Source organism: Lissotriton vulgaris, unplaced genomic scaffold (genome assembly GCF_964263255.1).
Source record: "Lissotriton vulgaris unplaced genomic scaffold, aLisVul1.2 SCAFFOLD_628, whole genome shotgun sequence".
In the NCBI taxonomy this organism is placed as follows: Eukaryota; Metazoa; Chordata; class Amphibia; order Caudata; family Salamandridae; genus Lissotriton; species Lissotriton vulgaris.
The window spans coordinates 202,815-222,070 of record NW_028249533.1 but is presented as its reverse complement, the minus strand read 5'-3'; the positions used below and the strand labels follow the sequence as shown (position 1 = coordinate 222,070).

The 19,256-nt window shown below is 45.9% G+C and overlaps 1 protein-coding gene across 1 annotated transcript in view; it reads right to left on the bottom strand.

Moving 5' to 3' along the window:
* LOC147663551 (proteasome subunit beta type-8-like) overlaps positions 1-19,256 on the bottom strand; it is a 215,056-nt gene that overhangs the window by 76,923 nt on the left and 118,877 nt on the right. Inside the window, exon 4 of the mRNA XM_086950364.1 lies at positions 9,362-9,491. Coding sequence (XP_086806490.1) covers positions 9,362-9,491 — 130 coding nt within the window. The remainder of the gene's footprint in view (positions 1-9,361; positions 9,492-19,256) is intronic.

Sequence of the window (19,256 nt, the reverse complement as noted above, 5' to 3'; positions counted from 1 at the left end):
TTAGTTGGCTTGGGTCTGATGTCTCCATGGTTCTGCGTTAGCATGGATGGTGTCAGACGTAGTTTTTGGTGTGGAACTAGGGATAGTTCTAGCAGTGTTGTATACCACGGTTGGCGTGCCCATGTGGGAGCTACTAAAATCAGTTTGAGCGACTGTTGTCATAGCTTGCGCACTATTAGTGGTATTAGTGGTAGTGGCGGAAAAGCGTATGCAAATCTGCCTGACCAGTTCATCCATATCGCATTGCCCTTGGACGGCGGGTGTGGAAACCAGGTGGCGAAGGTTGGGCATTTTGCGTTTTCGTGGGTGGCGAACAGATCTATGTCTGGATGACCCCACATTTGAAAGAATGGTTGAAGAACTTGCGGATGTAGTTCCCATTCCTGAATCTGTTGTGTCTGTCGACTTAACAGATCTGCTATCTGAATGTGAACTCCTGGAAGGTGTTCTGCTAACAGATATATGTTTTGTGGAATGGCCCATCTCCAAATGTTCTGTGCAAGCTGGGACAGTTGTAGAGAGTGTGTCCCCCCCTATTTTTGTATATACTACATGGCTGTCATGTTGTCCGTCCGGATTAAGACAGCCTTCTTCTGTACTTATACTTGGAAAGTTTTGAGCGCTACGAATATTGCTAGTAGCTCTAGGTGATTGATATGGAACAATCTTTGTTGAGTGGTCCATTGCCCTTGAGTTGTATGATGCAGGAGATGGGCTCCCCATCCAGTGAGAGATGCGTCTGCTGTAAGTATTATTTGTGGAACAGGTTCGAGGAACGGCTGCCCTTTCGTTAAGATTTTGGTGTTCCACCACTGCAGAGAGCGATGTATGCGGCTGTCCACCAACACCAGGTCTGTTAGTTGTCCTTGAGCCTGGTTCCACTGTTGTGCTAGACATTCCTGGAACGGACGCATTTGCATCTTGCATATGGTACAATAAAGATGCAGGATGCCATCATGCCTATTAGTCTCATGAACACTCTGGCTGGAAGAGAGTGTTGATGTTGAAACTTTGTGACTAAGGCTTGAATGCTCTGTATCCTTGCTGGACTGGGATACGCTAGAGGGATCACTGACATAATATCGAGGGACATAATATCGACTATCAAAAATATCGTTGACAAAATATCGACAGACAGAATATCGACTTTGCATGTACAAACAGGTAAGTACAAAAATATTGAGTAAAAAATATTGTTTACAAAAATATAGTTTATAAAAATATTGACTTTATTAAAAACAATGTTAAATTAAATTAATATTAAAAATTAATTACTAAAATATACTTAAAAATACTTAAATTACCTTATAATAATTAAATAATTAATGAAAGTTATAAAAAAAAAATTACAATCATATTTGTTAAAACATATATATATAGTAACATAATATAATTAAATAATAATCAATATTATAACCGTAGGATAGCGGAAGTGTAAAAATTACTATTCCCACTCCAGAGAGTGCAACAGTAGGGAAAGCGTTGGATAGCGTAGGGGTAAAAATTACTATTCCCACTCCAGTGAGTGCAACAGTAGGGAAAGCGTTGGATAGCGTAGGGGTAAAAATTACTATTCACACTCCAGTGAGTGCAACAGTAGGGAAAGCGTTGGATAGCGTAGGTGTAAAAATGACTATTCCCACTCCAGTGGGTGCAACAGTAGGGAAAGGGTTGGATAGCGTAGAGGTAAAAATTACTATTCCAACTCCAAAGAGTGCAACAGTAGGGAAAGCGTTGGATAGTGTAGGGGTAAAAATTACTATTCCCACTCCAGTGGGTGCAACAGTAGGGAAAGCGTTGGATAGCGTAGGGGTAAATATTACTATTCCCACTCCAGTGAGTGCAACAGAAGGGAAAGCGTTGGATAGCGTAGTGGTAAAAATTACTATTCCCACTCCAGTGGGTGCAACAGTAGGAAAAGCGTTGGATAGCGTAGGGGTAAAATTTACTATTCCCACTCCAAAGAGTGCAACAGTTGGGAAAGCGTCGGATAGCATAGAGGTAAAAATTAATATTCCCACTCCAGTGGGTGGAACAGTAGGGAAAGCGTTGGATAGCGTAGGGGTAAAAATTACTATTCCCACTCCAGTGAGTGCAACAGTAGGGAAAACGTTGGTTAGCGTAGAGGTAACAATTACTATTCCCACTCCAGTGGGTGCAACGGTAGGGAAAGCGTTGGATAGCGTAGGGGTAAAAATTACTATTCCCACTCCAGCGAGTGCAACAGTAGGGAAAGCGTTGGATAGCGTAGGGGTAAAAATTACTATTCCCACTCCAGATAGTGCAACAGTAGGGAAAGCGTTGGATAGCGTAGGGGTAAAAATTACTATTCCCACTCCAGTGAGTGCAACAGTAGGGAAAGCGTTGGATAGCGTAGGGGTAAAAATTACTATTCCCACTCCAGTGAGTGCAACAGTAGGGAAAGCGTTGGATAGCGTAGGTGTAAAAATGACTATTCCCACTCCAGTGGGTGCAACAGTAGGGAAAGGGTTGGATAGCGTAGAGGTAAAAATTACTATTCCAACTCCAAAGAGTGCAACAGTAGGGAAAGCATTGGATAGTGTAGGGGTAAAAATTACTATTCCCACTCCAGTGGGTGCAACAGTAGGGAAAGCGTTGGATAGCGTAAGGGTAAATATTACTATTCCCACTCCAGTGAGTGCAACAGAAGGGAAAGCGTTGGATAGCGTAGTGGTAAAAATTACTATTCCCACTCCAGTGGGTGCAACAGTAGGGAAAGCGTTGGATAGCGTAGGGGTAAAATTTACTATTCCCACTCCAAAGAGTGCAACAGTTGGGAAAGCGTCGGATAGCATAGAGGTAAAAATTAATATTCCCACTCCATTGGGTGGAACAGTAGGGAAAGCGTTGGATAGCGTAGGGGTAAAAATTACTATTCCCACTCCAGTGAGTGCAACAGTAGGGAAAACGTTGGTTAGCGTAGAGGTAACAATTACTATTCCCACTCCAGTGGGTGCAACGGTAGGGAAAGCGTTGGATAGCGTAGGGGTAAAAATTACTATTCCCACTCCAATGAGTGCAACAGTAGGGAAAGCGTTAGATAGCGTAGGGGTAAAAATTACTATTCCCACTCCAGTGAGTGCAACAGTAGGGAAAGCGTTGGATAGCGTAGAGGTAACAATTACTATTCCCAATCCAGTGGGTGCAACAGTAGGGAAAGCGTTGGATAGCGTAGGGGTAAAAATTACTATTCCCACTCCAAAGAGTGCAACAGTAGGGAAAGCGTTGAATAGTGTAGGGGGTAAAATTACTATTCCCACTCCAGGGAGTGCAACAGTAGGGAAAGTAAATACTTCTCATATTATTTTAAAAAATAGAAATTAAAATCTATAAAAAATTAATTAAAAGTAATTACCAATTTAATATAATATAATAATTAATCAATTAAAATTACTAATTACAATTAATTTTTAATATTAGATACCTATTCAAATTAATTACAAATTAACATTTAATTAAATAACAATTAAAAATTAATTAACAATTAATTCAAATCAAATACAATTAAATAAATTGAATTATTTAATTAGTTATGAATAAATTACTTCCCACCCTATTCCCCTATAAACTCACAACCCACTACAGAAAATAAATTAGTAAAATTAACATAATTAGCAATTAATCAATTAAATAAAATTAATTGGCAATTAAAATTTAATTACCCATAAAAAATTAATTAACAATGAATTCTAAAAAATACCAATAAATATTTTTACATATTTAATTAATTATAAATAAATTACTTCCCACCCAATTCCCCTATAAACCCTCAACCCGCTACAGAAAATAAATGTGTAAAATTAACATAATTAGCAATTAATCAATTAATTAAAATTAATTGCCAATCAAAATTGTATTAATTACCAAATATAAATGAATTAACAATTAATTAAAAATGACTACCAATATATACATTTACATATTTAATTAATTATAATTAAATTTCTTTCCACCCTATTCCCCTATAAACCCACAACCCGCTACAGAATTAAATTACGCAAAAAATTAATTATAACATAAATACACACTTTTCACACATATAATAACATAACAAACACTATAAAAAATTCGATAATTTTAATAACCTATATTATATACTTCGATGTTTTAACTTTCTATATTTTTAACATTCGATATTACATTACTTACCTTCAAAACGATATTTTTGATGACTATATTCTGTCCATTCGATATTTTGTCCAGACTATATTTTGTACTCGATATTATGTCCATTCGATATTTTGTAGTCAATATTATGTCTGTTTACCACGCTAGAGCTGTAGACATGTTTATTGTAGCCCCTAAATATTGGTGTACATGAGAGGGCTGTAGGTGCGACTTGGTGTTGTTGATTGTGAACCCTAAGTGGTGCAATGTTTGAATTGTCTGAGATGTGTGTTGGACACACTGATTGAATGACTTGGCTTTTATGAGCCAATCGTCTAGATAAGGGAAGACATGTATCTGTTGTCTTCTGAGATGTGCTGCTACTACTGCTAGGCACTTTGTGAATACTTTTGGCGCAGTTGTGACCCCGAATAGAAGGACTTTGAATTGATAATGATGTCCTTCTAGTACAAACCTTAGATACTTCTTGTGAGAAGGATGTATAGGAATGTGGAAGTAAGCATCCTTGAGATCTAGTGTGGCAAGGAAATCGCCTTGTTGCAGCAATGGAAGCACTTGTTGTAGAGTGATCATATGAAAATGATCTGAGTGTATATAGTGATTCAGGGGCCTGAGGTCGAGAATTGGTCTTAGTGTCCCGTCCTTCTTGGGTATTAGAAAATACTGCGAGTAAACCCCTGTTCCTTGATGTTGTAAAGGAACTATTTCTATTGCGTCTTTATGAAGAAGTGACAGGACTTCTTAATTGAGCAGTGTAAGATGTTCTGCAGACATTGGACGCTGCTTGGGTGGTATGACTGGAGGGGTAGCTGTAAGTTCGAGGCAGTAGCTGTGTTAGTCTGCCCCACCACAGGAGTGGAATGCTGTTGGGGGAGCAGAACAAAGTCACTGTTTTGTGGTGGAAGAGGTTTGATTATTGTTATTACCTCAACCTCTTCCTTTATTGCTGTTGCCTCTATAGCCTCCTCTAAAATATCCTTTACTGGAGGATGTTTGCGTATTGGATTTGAAGGAAGCTGAATTGTCTGCCCCAGTTTGTTTGGAGCCTCCTCTATAGAAGGAGCGACGAAAGGAGCCTCTAGCCTGTGTGGATTGCAAAGCTCCCATAGATTTGGCTGTATCGGTGTCTTTCTTCATTTTTTCAAGTGCTGTGTCTACCTCTGGTCCAAACAATTGTTGTTGGTTGAATGGCTGATTTAAGATGGTAGTTTGCACTTCCTGCTTAAATCCTGAAATGCGTAGCCACGCGTGCCATTACCCCTCCCTTCCCCCGCAGGCCACCCCCTGGATCCAGGACCTAAGCGCGACTCTGCGCTCCCAGTATCTCCGGGACCGCAAGGTAAGCCGCCGCCAGGCGTTAACAGACATGCGTTGTGTAAATTCTTGCGTTCGTTTCCCTGTTCTGATTTATCGAACGTTTCATAGGTACAAGCGGTATTGTGGTAATCTGCCCGCCCCGCCCCCGGACCTTGACACACTATTCTTGTAATCCCGGTAAGCCCCTAAACCCTGCTATGAATACCGGCACCGAGGGTTGGCCGTTCCTTTTATAACTGCTGTTTTTTTCCCCTCCATTTTTCAGATTCACCAAGTCATACCGATGACTAACTTTATTACCGATCCTGTCCCATCATTTTTAACTCAAGCTCGCCTGTGAGCTCTTTAACCTTATGCCTTTTGGTAAGCTCTATATACCTTTACCTTCAACTGAACTATTTCACTGCGCCGATCGTTCCTGAGAACTTCACCTTCACCTTACCTGCAATTGAATTGTTGCACTGCGCCGTTTATAAACTTCACCTCACAATTCTGAGGCACCAATGCGCCGTTTTTAATCTGACTACATAGTCACCCACCTGATCTTAAAATTGCGAATCTTTCACCCTCCACAAATGGGTATTTGCCACTCACCTAGACACTGTGAACGTAGTTTTATAACACTCAGTCACGTGCTTGCTGACACTATAATGTAAAATTCACTTGGCCTGATAAATATGGTTATTAACCACCACACAATGTCACCAACCCTATGTGTGTGGTTAAACTCCAACTTATTGTATTTTGTGTTCCCCTTCCTCCCTTTAGGCTAAAGAGGCTCAAATTTTAATAAGGCAACTACTGTTCTGTCCTGATGATGGACCCCAGCATTTAGTAAGGGGGTCCGAAACGTCGTCGACCTTGTGTACCATATACCAGTACAATGATTTACTACATGAAAGAATGTAATGGTACCTACTGGAATCTCTCTGTTTAATTTTGAAACTTTACAGAGACTCTTTTGATTTTGCCTTGTAAGCCCTTCTGTGTATGTTGTCTGTGTCTATGTATTGTCGTGGGTTGGTACAGGCTTGTGCCCCACGAAAGTGAATTGTTGAAGGTGCATTATTGTTTCGCAAAACGTTTATTGAAATATAAAACTTGAAGACCTCTGTCCGGCTGGGCATGTCTTCTACAATATAGAACTGACTGGGTCTATATTTATGTTGGTTATTATTGTCTCCTTGCTAGGGACCACTGTTGTGTTTATAGTCTAAGTAGGACACTAGTGTTTACAGCTCTAGATGCAGTGTCTGCTACATCAAGTGCGCACTTGATTGAGGCATTTGAAATTAACTTACCTTCTTGTATAAGGTGCTTTGCTTGTGCCTTGTATTGGTCAGGTAGATGTTGTAGTAGTGTCTCTAACTGATCATAGTGAGCCCTGTCATATCTTGCAAGGAGGGCTTGTGTGTTAGCTATACGTCATGTATTGCTAGCCCATGCAGCTAAAATTTTGCCTGAAGCATCTATCACCTTAGATTCTTTGTCAGGTGGGGGTGCTTCACCTGATGTCTGTGAGTTTGCTCTCTTTCTAGCATTTGACTCGACTAGAGAATCCAAGGGTAGCTGTCCCTTAATGTATGCAGAGTCCCCAGGAGCAGGCCTATACTTTTTCTCAATTCTAGGGATTAGAATCCTAGCACGTACAGGATCTTTAAATACTTCCGGAGCATGTTTGATGACTCCTTTAATCATGGGCAGAATCTGAACAGACTTTTGTGATTGTTCAAACGTATCTAATAAAAAGTCTTCCTCTGCCTCATCTGAATGCATGGTGACCCCATGATAGATGGCAGCCCTATTTAGTAAGTGCCCAAAACCAATATTGTCTTCTGGGGGAGAAAGTTTTGATGGATAAGAATGTGGGTCAGCAACATCTGGCACATCCTGTGGGTTTGGGTACTCCCAACCTGGATCATCAATAGGGTAGGGAAACGGCTCATTTGGGTCTACCCCTCCCCCTATGCTGTGCTCATCATCATTTGAAGGTATATGTGGTGAAGAATGAGGAGGAGAGTTTTCAGGAGAATTTTGAGGTGAAATATTAAGAGGAACAGGAGATGAAGGAGAAGGGGGTATAGGAGAAGTAGGATGCATAGGAGATGTGGCAGAGTCCTTCTTCTTGACAGGCACTGCAGGTGTAGGTGCTGTGTCTGACTTCCCCTTTCTCTGTGGTATAGGAGATACCTGACCTGTCTTTGGGTCAATGTAGATCTTCTTTTGTAGAGGATTAGGTTGAAAAAGGTCTTCTCCTTGCGGAACCTTTGCCGGTGCCGATTTTTTCGGTTCTGGGCGTGGTTGCTGCTTGTCTTTAGCCTTAGGAGTTGTTATTGTGTCCTTTGGCGTAGATCTCGGTACCGAAGGTATTGTTTTCGGAGCCGAAGGCTGTTTCGAGGGCTTGAGCGCATCGGAATCAGGCCTTGTAGGTTTCAGTGCCGAAGGTCCTGGCTTCGGAGTCGAAGCAGTTTTTGTGGGCTTCGAGGTATTGAAAGCAGGCTTCGGAGTAGGAGCTGTTCTTGTCGGCTTGGAGGCGTCAAACGCTGGCTTTATAGTCCTGTCTTTAGAAGTCGACGGTTTCGGAGCCGGGACATCTTTCAGTTTTGGTGCCGAGGGAGCTGGTGTGATCGGCATGTGCGGCTTGCTCGGTAAGCAGCTACCAGAAGGCTTGAGTATTTTCTTCGGAGCCGGGCTCGATGGCGGGGCTATCGAAGTGTTTTTTCAGTCGCGACTGTGCCCCGGAGGCGGAGTGTTGACCTTTGCCTTTGTTTTGGGTGCAGGGTATGGGGCAGGGGCAGTAGTACTCACGCGCTGACCCGATGGTATGGAGTCATCGGATTCGTCTGCCTCAGAAACGATTTGGAGATCGTCTGAATCTTCTTCTGGAACGAGCGGAACCTTTCGTCGAAGATATCCACTGGTTCCGGAGCTGATCTTTGCATGTCGTTTCGACGGGCCCTCTGATCTCGAATGGTCTTCTTGGATCGAAAGGATGCACAGGATGTACAGCTGGATTTGTCGTGAACTGGCGTTAAGCACAGGTTACAGACCTCGTGATGGTCACTATGTGGAAACTTTGCTCCACACTCGGGCATCTTTTGAATGGCGTCCTTTCCATGAGGTGTAGGCCTTACGGCGTGGATAGGCCCAACGGCCCACGTAGATGACCGGAATCGAGCTGATGGAATCGAGTCGACGTTTATTGATATCGAAAGTAGTTTGGTGAAGTTTGAATAAGTTTTTACACGTCGAAGCACTTGAAAAGTAGGTTTCGAACCAGAGCGGAAAATTTTCATCCAAACCCAGTGGTGGAAAAAAACAATAGGAGGATGGAGCCGATGCCCATGCGCACTATCGTTCAAGGGAGGAGTCACCTATCTCGTGACTACAAAGACTTCTTCCAAGACAACAACAGCATGCAATCATCCAAGCCCAACACCAGGTGGTGATACAATGCAAAGTGTAGATTCTGCAGCTCATATGGCTCGAACTCCTATTTACATGTTTAAAAACACTCTATTTTCTCAATGATCCGGCCTCTTGTCAGATTCCAAAAGACGGCACAAGGATCACCTTAGATAAAGAAGGATTGGCTTTAGCCTCCATGATGAACACCCTGGAAGGTTCTAGGTTGGTGTCATCTAATGCAGAAGAGCAGCTGTTGTAAGCATACACCTTACAAAAATAAAAAATACAACAAATGGAGCACAGCAAACTCATACCTGACTCAGCTGTTAACTCTCTTATCAGATTCTAATCCCTGGACAGGACTAAAACTGGGCCTGAGTCCCATCTAGTGGGTGACTGTGCCACAGCCAGCAGACAGCCTCCAATCTATTCCTAGGAGACTCCCTAGAGCATCTGTGTGCTTCATGGAACTGTCCCCTCCACTCACCTTCTTGTCCCAGCCGCAGATCATGCTACCCATGGACAGCCCCATGCCGCGGTATTCACACATCATGTTGGAGAGCAGCTTGGAGGCGGCGGAGACTGAGATCCTCTCCCTGTTGCGCAGTTGGTACAGCCTGAGAAAGAGAGATGAACTAATCAGTGAGGGTTAGGTGCCTGGAGAGCTACTAGCAACATATGGATGCTCATGATAACACCCCAAATCTGCTTTTGTGACATCTGGACCAAGGAAATGGGCGGGGAAGGCCAAAGACTCAAAGGGACACTCCACAAGGATGGAGGGTCAATGGACCAGGGAAATAGCAGCCCTTGGAGCTCCATGGGGTCAGGTTGTATCAGCCACAATATGTACTACACCTCCCAATGAGGTCAGAGGTCACCTATTGGAGACTTCTGTAGGGTCAGAGATCATGTGTAGGAAAAGGCAGAGTACGATTCAATGGGGTGGAGGAAGTATTGAATAGTCTTGTTGAGTCAGAGTTTATGGGCTAGAAAAGATCCTCAGTTGAATGGAGTTGGCGGTCAAGAGTTCAACGGTATATTGGACTGCTCCGTGGCGCAGGTTAAAGGAATTCATTAGGTTGACTTGAGCATCACGGGTTAGAGGAGGTGTTGGTTACATCTTTAGGGACCACAGATAATGGTGTGTGGGGTCAGAGATAATGAGGGACAAGAGAGGGTTCTTAGGGACTGAAGAGTGCGATGAAAGCAAACATTATTGAGCCAATCTGTAGTGTCAGAGGTTAAAGGCTGAGGAGGTACTGGACTGAGGTAGAAGAGGTATTGGACAGTGTGCTGTGGGCCAAGTGTCATTGTCAATCAATTGTCCTGGGAAGTTCTCTGGGACCAGGGTCTATGGGCTAGATACTGGCCAACTCAACAGAGTCACATGTCATGGGCTGGAAGAGGCACTGGACAACTGAATGGGATCAGAGGTTGACGACTCGCAGATGCATCGGACTCAACTGGGTCAGAGGTAAGTGACTGGAAGATGCATTTGTGGTCTATTAGTGAGACAATGTTTTGGCTTGTAGATGTATTAGACAGATCAACAGATTCTAAGGTCAGGAGCTGGACAGGGTATTGGTCATCTCTAGGATGTTAGGAGTTCAAAGGCAGGAAAAGGTGGTAGTCACTCTGTGGGGCCATGATTGATGGGCAGCAAAAGGTACTGACAGCTCAATGGGTTCAGAGTTCATGCAGTGGACAGTGATAGATAGTTACCTGAGACAAGAGGACATGAGCTAGGATGGGGGTTGGGTAGGTGTTTATGGTCAATGGCTGAGCTGCAGAAGGTGCTCGACCAGTATGTGGGCAGAGATAATAGGCTAAAGGAAAATGCTACTTGCCAGTATGCATCTGTACTTGGCATGTAGAGCTGCAGAGTAGAACACTTTGCATAGATCGCCATCTGGTGTTGGGCTCGGATGCTTGCACCTTGTTGTTGTCTTGGAAGACGTCTTTTGTAGTCACGAGGTAGGTGACTCCTCCCGTGGACAATATTGCGCATGGGCATCGACTCCATCCTCAGATTGTTTTTAGTCATGATAGGAAATGATGGAGTCAGTTAGAAATAAAAGAGATGTCCATGTGAATGTATCTAATTAAGATAATACTGGAACAGATACAGGTTCTGGGGAGGCGGGAGGGCGTATGAATCTCTGCAGCTCTACATGCCAAGAACAGATGCATACTGGTAAGTAGCATTTTCCGTTCGAGGCATATGAGCTGCGGAATTCATACTGTAGCATTGACTGTATAGCAGTGTCTTCCCTAGCGGTGGTCACCTGTATCTGCTACAGGGGTTTGAAAAAGTGTTTTAAGAACAGCTTGGCCTACCAAAGATTACTGCTTAGCCTGCACGTCAACACAATAGTGTTTGGTGAAGGTGTGCGACATCACCCCTTCACAAGACCTCTGCAACTCCCTCGCCTCCTACTTCCACAACAAGATCGCGGATAGACACAACAGCTTCAGCACTCAACCGACGCACGCCACGACTGAACCACCGCCCCCACCACCACCCTCCGCACCTGGACCCCGATCAGCACCGAAGACACCATCTGCACGATGAACTCCATCCACTCCAGATCTCCGACCGACCCCTGCCCTCACCACGTCTTCAACAAGGCCGACGCTGTCATCGCACCCCACCTGCGGGACATCATCAACACCTCCTTCGACACCGCTACCTTCCCGGAGAGCTGGAAGCACGCCAAACTCAGCGCTCTACTAAAGAAGCCATCAGCCGACCCCACTGACCTCAAAAACTACCGCCCCATCTCGCTGCTCCCGTTTCCAGCAAAAGTCATCGAGAAGACCGTCAACAAGCAGCTGGCCGCCTTCCTCGAGACGAACGGATCCCTCGACCTCTCGCAGTCTGGCTTCCGGGCCAACCACAGCACCGAGACCGCCCTGATCGCAGCCACCGATGACATCCGAGCCCTGCTCGACAACGGAGAAACAGCGGCCCTCATCCTCCTAGATCTCTCCGCGGCCTTCGACACTGTCTGCCACCGTACCCTAGTGCAGCGCCTCAGCAATGTCGGAATCCAGGAGAAGGCACTGGAATGGATCATCTCGTTCCTCGCCGGAAGGACACAGAGAGCCCGCCTCCCGCCGTTCAGATCAGAAGCCACCGAAGTCATCTGCGGCGTTCCTCAAGGCTCCTCGCTCAGCCCAACCCTCTTCAACATCTACATGAGCCCCCTCGCAGCCATCGCACGCCAACACAACCTCAACATCATCTCCTACGCCGACGACACCCAGCTGATCCTCTCCCTCACCAACGACCCCGCCACCGCCAGAGCCAACCTACACGAAGGGATGACAGACGTAGCCAAGTGGATGATGAACAGCCGCCTGAAACTGAACTCGGACAAAACGGAAGTCCTCTTCCTGGGATCTTCACCCTCCGCCTGGGACGACTCCTGGTGGCCCCCCGCCCTGGGCAGCGCACCCAACCTGGGCTTCATCCTGGACTCCTCCCTCTCCATGACCAGACAAGTCAACGCCGTCTCCTCGTCGTTCTTCAACATCCTGCGCATGCTACGTAAGATCTTCCGGTGGATCCCCACCGATACCAGGAAGACGGTCACCCAGGCCCTCGTCACCAGCCGCCTGGACTACGGCAACTCCCTCTACGCCGGAACCACCGCCAAACTCCAGAAGAGACTCCAGCGGATTCAGAACACCTCAGCACGACTCATCCTGGACATCCCCCGTCGCAGCCACATCTCCGGACACCTGAGAGATCTGCACTGGCTCCCGGTCAACAAGAGAATCACCTTCCGTCTCCTCACCCACGCACACAAAGCCCTACACAACCAAGGCCCAGGATACCTCAACAGCCGCCTCAACTTCTACGCTCCCACACGCCAACTTCAATCGACTGGCCACGCCCTCGCCACCGTCCCCCGCATCCGAAGAGCCACCACAGGAGGAAGGTCCTTCTCCTACCTGGCCGCCAAGACTTGGAACTCCCTCCCGACCCACCTTCGCCTGACCCAGGATCACCTTGCCTTCAGGAAGCAACTCAAGACCTGGCTGTTCGAGCAGTAGCAAACCCCCCCTCCCCTAGCGCCTTGAGACCCTCTGGGTGAGTAGTGCGCTATATAAATGCTTTGATTGATTGATTGATTGATTGTGCGGTGTAGACCATGTTGCTGCTTTACATATGTCTTCTAAGGGGATGTTCACTAAGAATGCCATGGAAGCCCCTAGTTTGCGTGCTGAATGCGTTCTAGGGGGAATTGTTAATGTGCGTTTAGCCTTTTGGTAGCATACTTGAATGCATTTTTACTATCTACCTGGTGATCCCAGCTTTGGAGATGGGTTACCTTTATGAGGTGGAGAGAAGGCTACAAACAGTTGTTTTGTCTTTCTAAAGGGTTTAAATCTGTCAATGTAATAAAGTAGTACTCTTTTGACGTCTAGTTTGTGAAGAGTCCTCTCTGCCACAGAGTTTGGGTTTTGGCTATACCCCGGTAACTCAACTGATTGGTTAAGATGAAATGCAGAGATGACTTTAGAAAGGAATTTTGGATTTGTTCTGAGAACCACTTTGTTACGATGTATTTGTAAGAATGGTTCTTGTATGGTTAAAGCCTGGATCTCACTTACCCTTCTGAGAGAGGTAATGGCAACAAGGAAAGCTACTTTCCATGTGAGGAACTGGAGTTCACATTTGTAGAGGTTCAAATGGGGGTCCCATGAGCCTGGTAAGAACAATATTTAAATTCCACTCTGGAGAGGGTGGCAATCTGGGAGGGATTATTCTGTTGAGAACCTCAATAAAGGCTTTAATTGCAGGTACTCTAAATATTGACAAGTGTTGTCTGTTTTGTAAATAAGCAGCAAGTGCTGCTAGATGTAATCGTATGGATGAATATGCTAGATTACATCTTTGCAAGTGTAGCAAGTAGCAAATGATGTCCTGGATGGAAACATCCAGTGGATCAATATGATTGTTATTGCAGTAGTTGACAAATATTTTCCATTTTGCAGCATAGCAGGTTCTAGTAGTTGAGTGTCTGGCTTTTTAATGATGTTCATACAGTCCGGTGGAAGGTTAGGGTAACTGAACTCTAGGACTTCAGGAGCCAGATCGCTAGAGTCAGTTGTCCTGGATCGGGGTGCCTTATCTCTCCATGGTTCTGTGTTAGCAACGTTGGAGAGAGACGTCGTTTTTGGTGTGGAACTACTGAGAGTTCCAGTAGTGTTGTGAACCACGGCTGGCGTGCCCATGTGGGAGCCACCAGGATCATTTTGAGAGACTGTTGTCTGAGCTTGCGTACTACTAGTGGAATCAGTGGGACTGGCGGAAAAGGGTACGCAAATCTTTCTGACCAGTTCATCCATATAGCATTGCCTTTGGACAAAGGGTGTGGAAACCTGGCAGCGAAGGTTGGGCATTTTGCATTTGCGTGTGTGGCAAACAGATCTATGTCTGGTTGATCCCATATTTGGAAAAAAGGTTGAAGAACTTGGGGATGAAGTTCCCATTCATGTATCTGCTGTGTCTGCCGACTTAGCAGATCTGCAATCTTATTGTGAACTCCTGGAAGATGTTCTGTCACAAGCTATATGTTTTGTGGAAAGGCCCATTTCCATATACTTTGCGCTAGGTGAGACAGCTGCAAAGAATGCGTGCCCCCTTGTTTCTGAATGTAATACATGGCTGTCATGTTATCCGTCCAGACTAGGACAGTCTTATTTTGTAGATGTATTTGGAAAGATTTTAGTGCTAGAAATATTGCCAGTAATTCTAGGTGATTGATGTGGAGCACTTTTTGTTGAGTGGTCCATTTGCCTTGAATCGTGTGGTTTAGGAGATGGGCTCCCCAGCCAGTGAGTGATGCGTCTGCTGTTAGTACTATCTGTGGAACTGGTTCGAGGAATGGCGGCCCTCTGGACAGGTTTTGTGTGTTCCACCACTTCAGAGAGCGATGTGTGCGGCTGTCCACCAACACCAGATCTGTAAGTTGTCCTTGAGCCTGGTTCCACTGATGTGCTAGACATTCCTGTAACTCCATCTGAAGTCTTGCATGAGGTACGATAAAGGTGCAAGAGGCAATCATTCCTGTGAGCTGCATGAATACCCTTGCTGGGAGGGAGTGTTGTGGTTGAAATTTGGTGATCAGTGCTTGCATACTGGCTATCCTGGCTGGATTGGGATAGGCCAGAGCTCTGGAGATGTCTACTGTGGCCCCTAGTTAATGATGTAGATGAGAGGGTTGAAGATGTGACTTGGTGTAATTTATTGTGAATCCCAAGTTGTATAGCAGGTGTATAGTTTGATAAGTGTGGTGAACACACTGGTTGTATGACTTGGCTTTTATTAGCCAGTCATTGAGATATGGAAAGACATGGATTTATTGTCTTCTTAAGTGTGCTGCTACCACCGCAAGGCTTTTTGTGAACATTCTGGGTGTGGTGGTCACTCTGAATGGAAGGACTTTGAACTGATAGTGTTGTCCTTCCACTATGAACCTTAGATACCTCCTGTGAGCAGGATGTATGGGAATGTGGATGTAGGCGTCCTTGAGATCTAATGTGGCAAGGAAGTCGCATTGTTGAAGCAGTGGGAGGACCTGTTGAAGAGTGATCATTTGAAAATGATCTGACTGTATGTAGAGATTGAGAGGTCTGAGATCGAGTATTGGCCTTAGGGTGCTGTCCTTTTTGGGGATTAGGAAATACAGCGAGTAAACCCCTGTTCCTTGGTGTTGTACGGGAACTGGTTCTATGGCCTGCTTTTGAAGCTGTGAGAGATCCTCTTGTTTTAAGAGGTTGAGATGTGCAGTGGACATTGGACGCTGTTTGGGTGGTATGGTGGGTGGGGTTGCTGTAAGTTCCAGGCAGTAACCATACAGGATAATTTGTCTTACCCACTTGTCTGTTGTGATGGAATCCCAGACAGGCAGGAACTGTGAAAGTCTTCTCCCCACTGGAGTGGAATGGTCTGGGGGGAGTAGAGGGAAGTCACTGTTTATTAGTGTGGGAGGTGCGAGTGTTATTGTTACCTCGGCATCTCCCCTTGTTGTTACTTCCCCTGTATCTGCCCTCTAAAATATCCTCTGTTGGGGGATGTTTGCTTGGTATTTTTGTAGGAAGAGGAGGTGGCGTCTGTTCCCATGTTTTTGGATACTCCTCTATAAAAGGAGCGACGAAAGGAACCACGTGTGGAAGGAGACTGTAATGCTCCCATGGACTTAGCAGTCTCGGTGTCTTTTTTCATTTTCTCTAGTGTGGTGTCTACAGCCGGTCCAAAAAGTTGTTTTTGATCGAACGGCTGGTTGAGGATAGTTGTCTGTACCTCTTGTTTAAAGCCTGAAATGCGTAGCCAAGCATGTCGTCTGAGTAACACACTAGTGTTAATTGCCCTAAACGCTGTGTCAGCTGCATCAAGGGCACACTTGATTGAGGCGTTGGTTATTAATTTGCCCTCTTGAATTAAGTAATTTGCCTGAGTTTTGTATTGATCAGGTAAATGTTGTCATAGGGTTTCTAGTTGCTCATAATGAACCCTATCATACCTCACAAGTAATGCTTGGGTGTTGGCTATGCGCCAGTGATTGGCTGCTTGGGCAGCAACTCTTGCCTGAGGCATCTAGGAGTTTAGATTCCTTGTCCGGAGGTGATGCGTCACCAGAGGTTTGAGAGTTGGTGCATTTCCTAGCGTTAGATACCACTAGTGAGTCTAAGGGTAGCTGCCCCTTAATGTAGATGGGATCATCGGGGCAGGTTTTATTTTTTATCAATCCTGGGATTGAGAATTCTTGCTCTCACTGGGTCTTTGAATGTGTTGGGGGCATGTTTAATGACCCCCTTTAGCATGGGCAGTGTTTAGACTGTCTTTTGTGACCGTTCGAAGGTATCTAAAAGGAAATCCTCATCTACAGGGTCTGAATGCATGTGAACACCATTGTAAATGGCAGTTCTATTAAGAAGCTGCCCAAAGCCAATATTACCATCTGGAGGAGATGGTTTTGCTGGATATGGCTGGGGATCAGGGAGGTCTGGGGATCTATTGCGTCATCATAGTCATCCGAATCGCCTGTGATGTGTCTGTGTCGTCATCAGGGTCAGTGAAAGGGTCATTGTTGCCCCCGCCACCCTCTAAATCTTCATCATCATCATCCTGTGGTGGTGGTGACTGTGGTGGAAGTGTTGGAGACTTTGAAGGAGATACATGTTTAGGAGGAAGAACAGGCTCAGGAGGAAGAACAGGAGAAGTGGGTCTTATAGGTGAAGTGGCAGAGTCTTTTTTCTTTACAGGCACTGCAGGAGTGTCTGGTTGTCCAGCTTCCTCTTCTTGTGTGGAACAGCAGCCACATGTCCTGTTTTGGGGTCTATATGCAGTTTTTAGGTCTTGCTACCGATGCAGCGCCATGCACTGCTCGCGCAAGCGAGACTTACTGTCGCTGGGTAGCTTAGCGAAGTGGGACAGGAGAGGTGCACGAGCGTGGAAACACATTGGAGACAATGGCTGCGACCGCGCGCTTTTGGAGACATGGGCTGTGAACACGCACGTCTCTTCTCGTGCTCTCCCACGCTTTCACTTTCGCGAGCGAGAGCACCTTTCTTTGTATCAGAAGCGCTGTGTGCCTTCCAGCACTGCTGCATCCCCGGACTCAGATAACACCCCCTGACCCAGTCCTCACTACTCGGCGGCAAAAGCAGCAGTGTCACAGTTCACTTCCGGTGGCATCGTTCACCTCTATTCTGCAGCTCTAGACACATTGACGATCGGCCGCTTTCACTCTCACCCAACGCACCAATTTCGGGCGCCATGCGGCTGTTTCCTGCTCTAGTGAATTCCCATGGCCGCGTAGCTCGCCGCATGGGGCAGGGGCCCCGCTCGCGCCTGGACCTGCTGCGAAACTTGCTGACGGCGCTGGTGCGGCACGAGCACATACAGACAACCTGGGCTCGCGCCGGTGAGCTGCGCTTCTACACCGAGCGGGTGAACACAGGACTGGGGCTTACGGATGGAAGCTGCAGGCTAGTTGGTGGGGTGGGGGGGTAAATGAGTGATCAGTAAAATGAGTGATTGGTGCACAAGCGGGTGCAGGGGATCGTCTACCGAGCTTGGAGCAGAAAGGCTGAGGCATTTGTAAAAGGCGTTTCCGCTGATGTATGTGTTTCAGTAAGATAGATGGTTTAAGAGTGGTTGTGGTGTCAGGGAGGGGTATGGGGGCTGAATTGCATACGAGTTCCTAAAAGTGAATCTTATTGTTATCGATGTGCCGCACAGTAAAGTGAAGACTAAACTTAGGCTCGGTAACGCTTCATTGACAGGAGAATTAATCCCTGCCACATGACGGCAGACCTCGCCAACGTATGGCCCGATTGGGGTAAAAGATTTTCTGTTGGAAAGTTCCTAAGCCACTGCTTCTGTTGAGAGGTATGTTATGGCTTGCTTCTCGTGGCCTTGTTTAGTTTTCAGACATCACGGTGCAGGGCTGGCTTTCATGCTTGCGGTGCTTGGTGTAACAATCATTTTTTTGGGCTTTCCACCCTCCCCCCCCCCCCCACCTTCTTCTTCTGGAAGTGCTGGTGCTTTAACCATGCCTGCCCTGTGCAAGACTCCCTAGGTGGGCGCAGCTTCTCTACGTGCCCACTCCTCCATGCACCGCTTCTGTGCACTGTCACTGCCCACATGCAGCATGCTCCTTTCTTCCCCAGGTTCTAAATGTGTTTTTCATTTCTGCTGTTCTGCGCCTGACCTATCGTGAATGCACAGCAACATCTAACATTTTTTGTTGCGTTCGGGCACCACACGGCAGGATGACATGATTGGGCCAGGCGGACTGCAATGAGCAGCATAACCTTACTGCCCAAACAAGTGGAGCCACGCAACACAGCACCTTCAAGACATGCCAGCCCGACGGTGACAGAAGAGTATTTTTTTTTGCCTGGCCGCAGTGCTGAGTTTCACCGGTGCCCTCCTGATTGCACCTGCCATTGGCACCCAATGCTCTAAGATCGGTGCACAGGTGGTCAACGCCACAATACAATTGCTCGAGAAGTTAATCAGTGAGATCCAGTGGGGCCTGGCTGCAACGACGCACAGCCTCCGGGCAGCGGCCAAGTCTAGTGCCCTTGCAGTTCTGGTGCTTGCTTACAGCAGCTTTAATATCTTAGAGTTTCTTACTGCTCAAATTGGTGTAATTTCTATTATTTATATGTTTCTGTTGTCTATATTGCTTGATTTTGCTCGTGGGATAGTGTCACTCATAATCTTTCATGCGTGCCCATTTACAGTTGGTGCTATATAAAAATGCACACATTCTACTTGCCACAGCTCGAGGGGCAGTGGTTGTGTACAACGGGACAGTGTACTTCAGCTGTATCCACACACATAAATTACAGGGCAT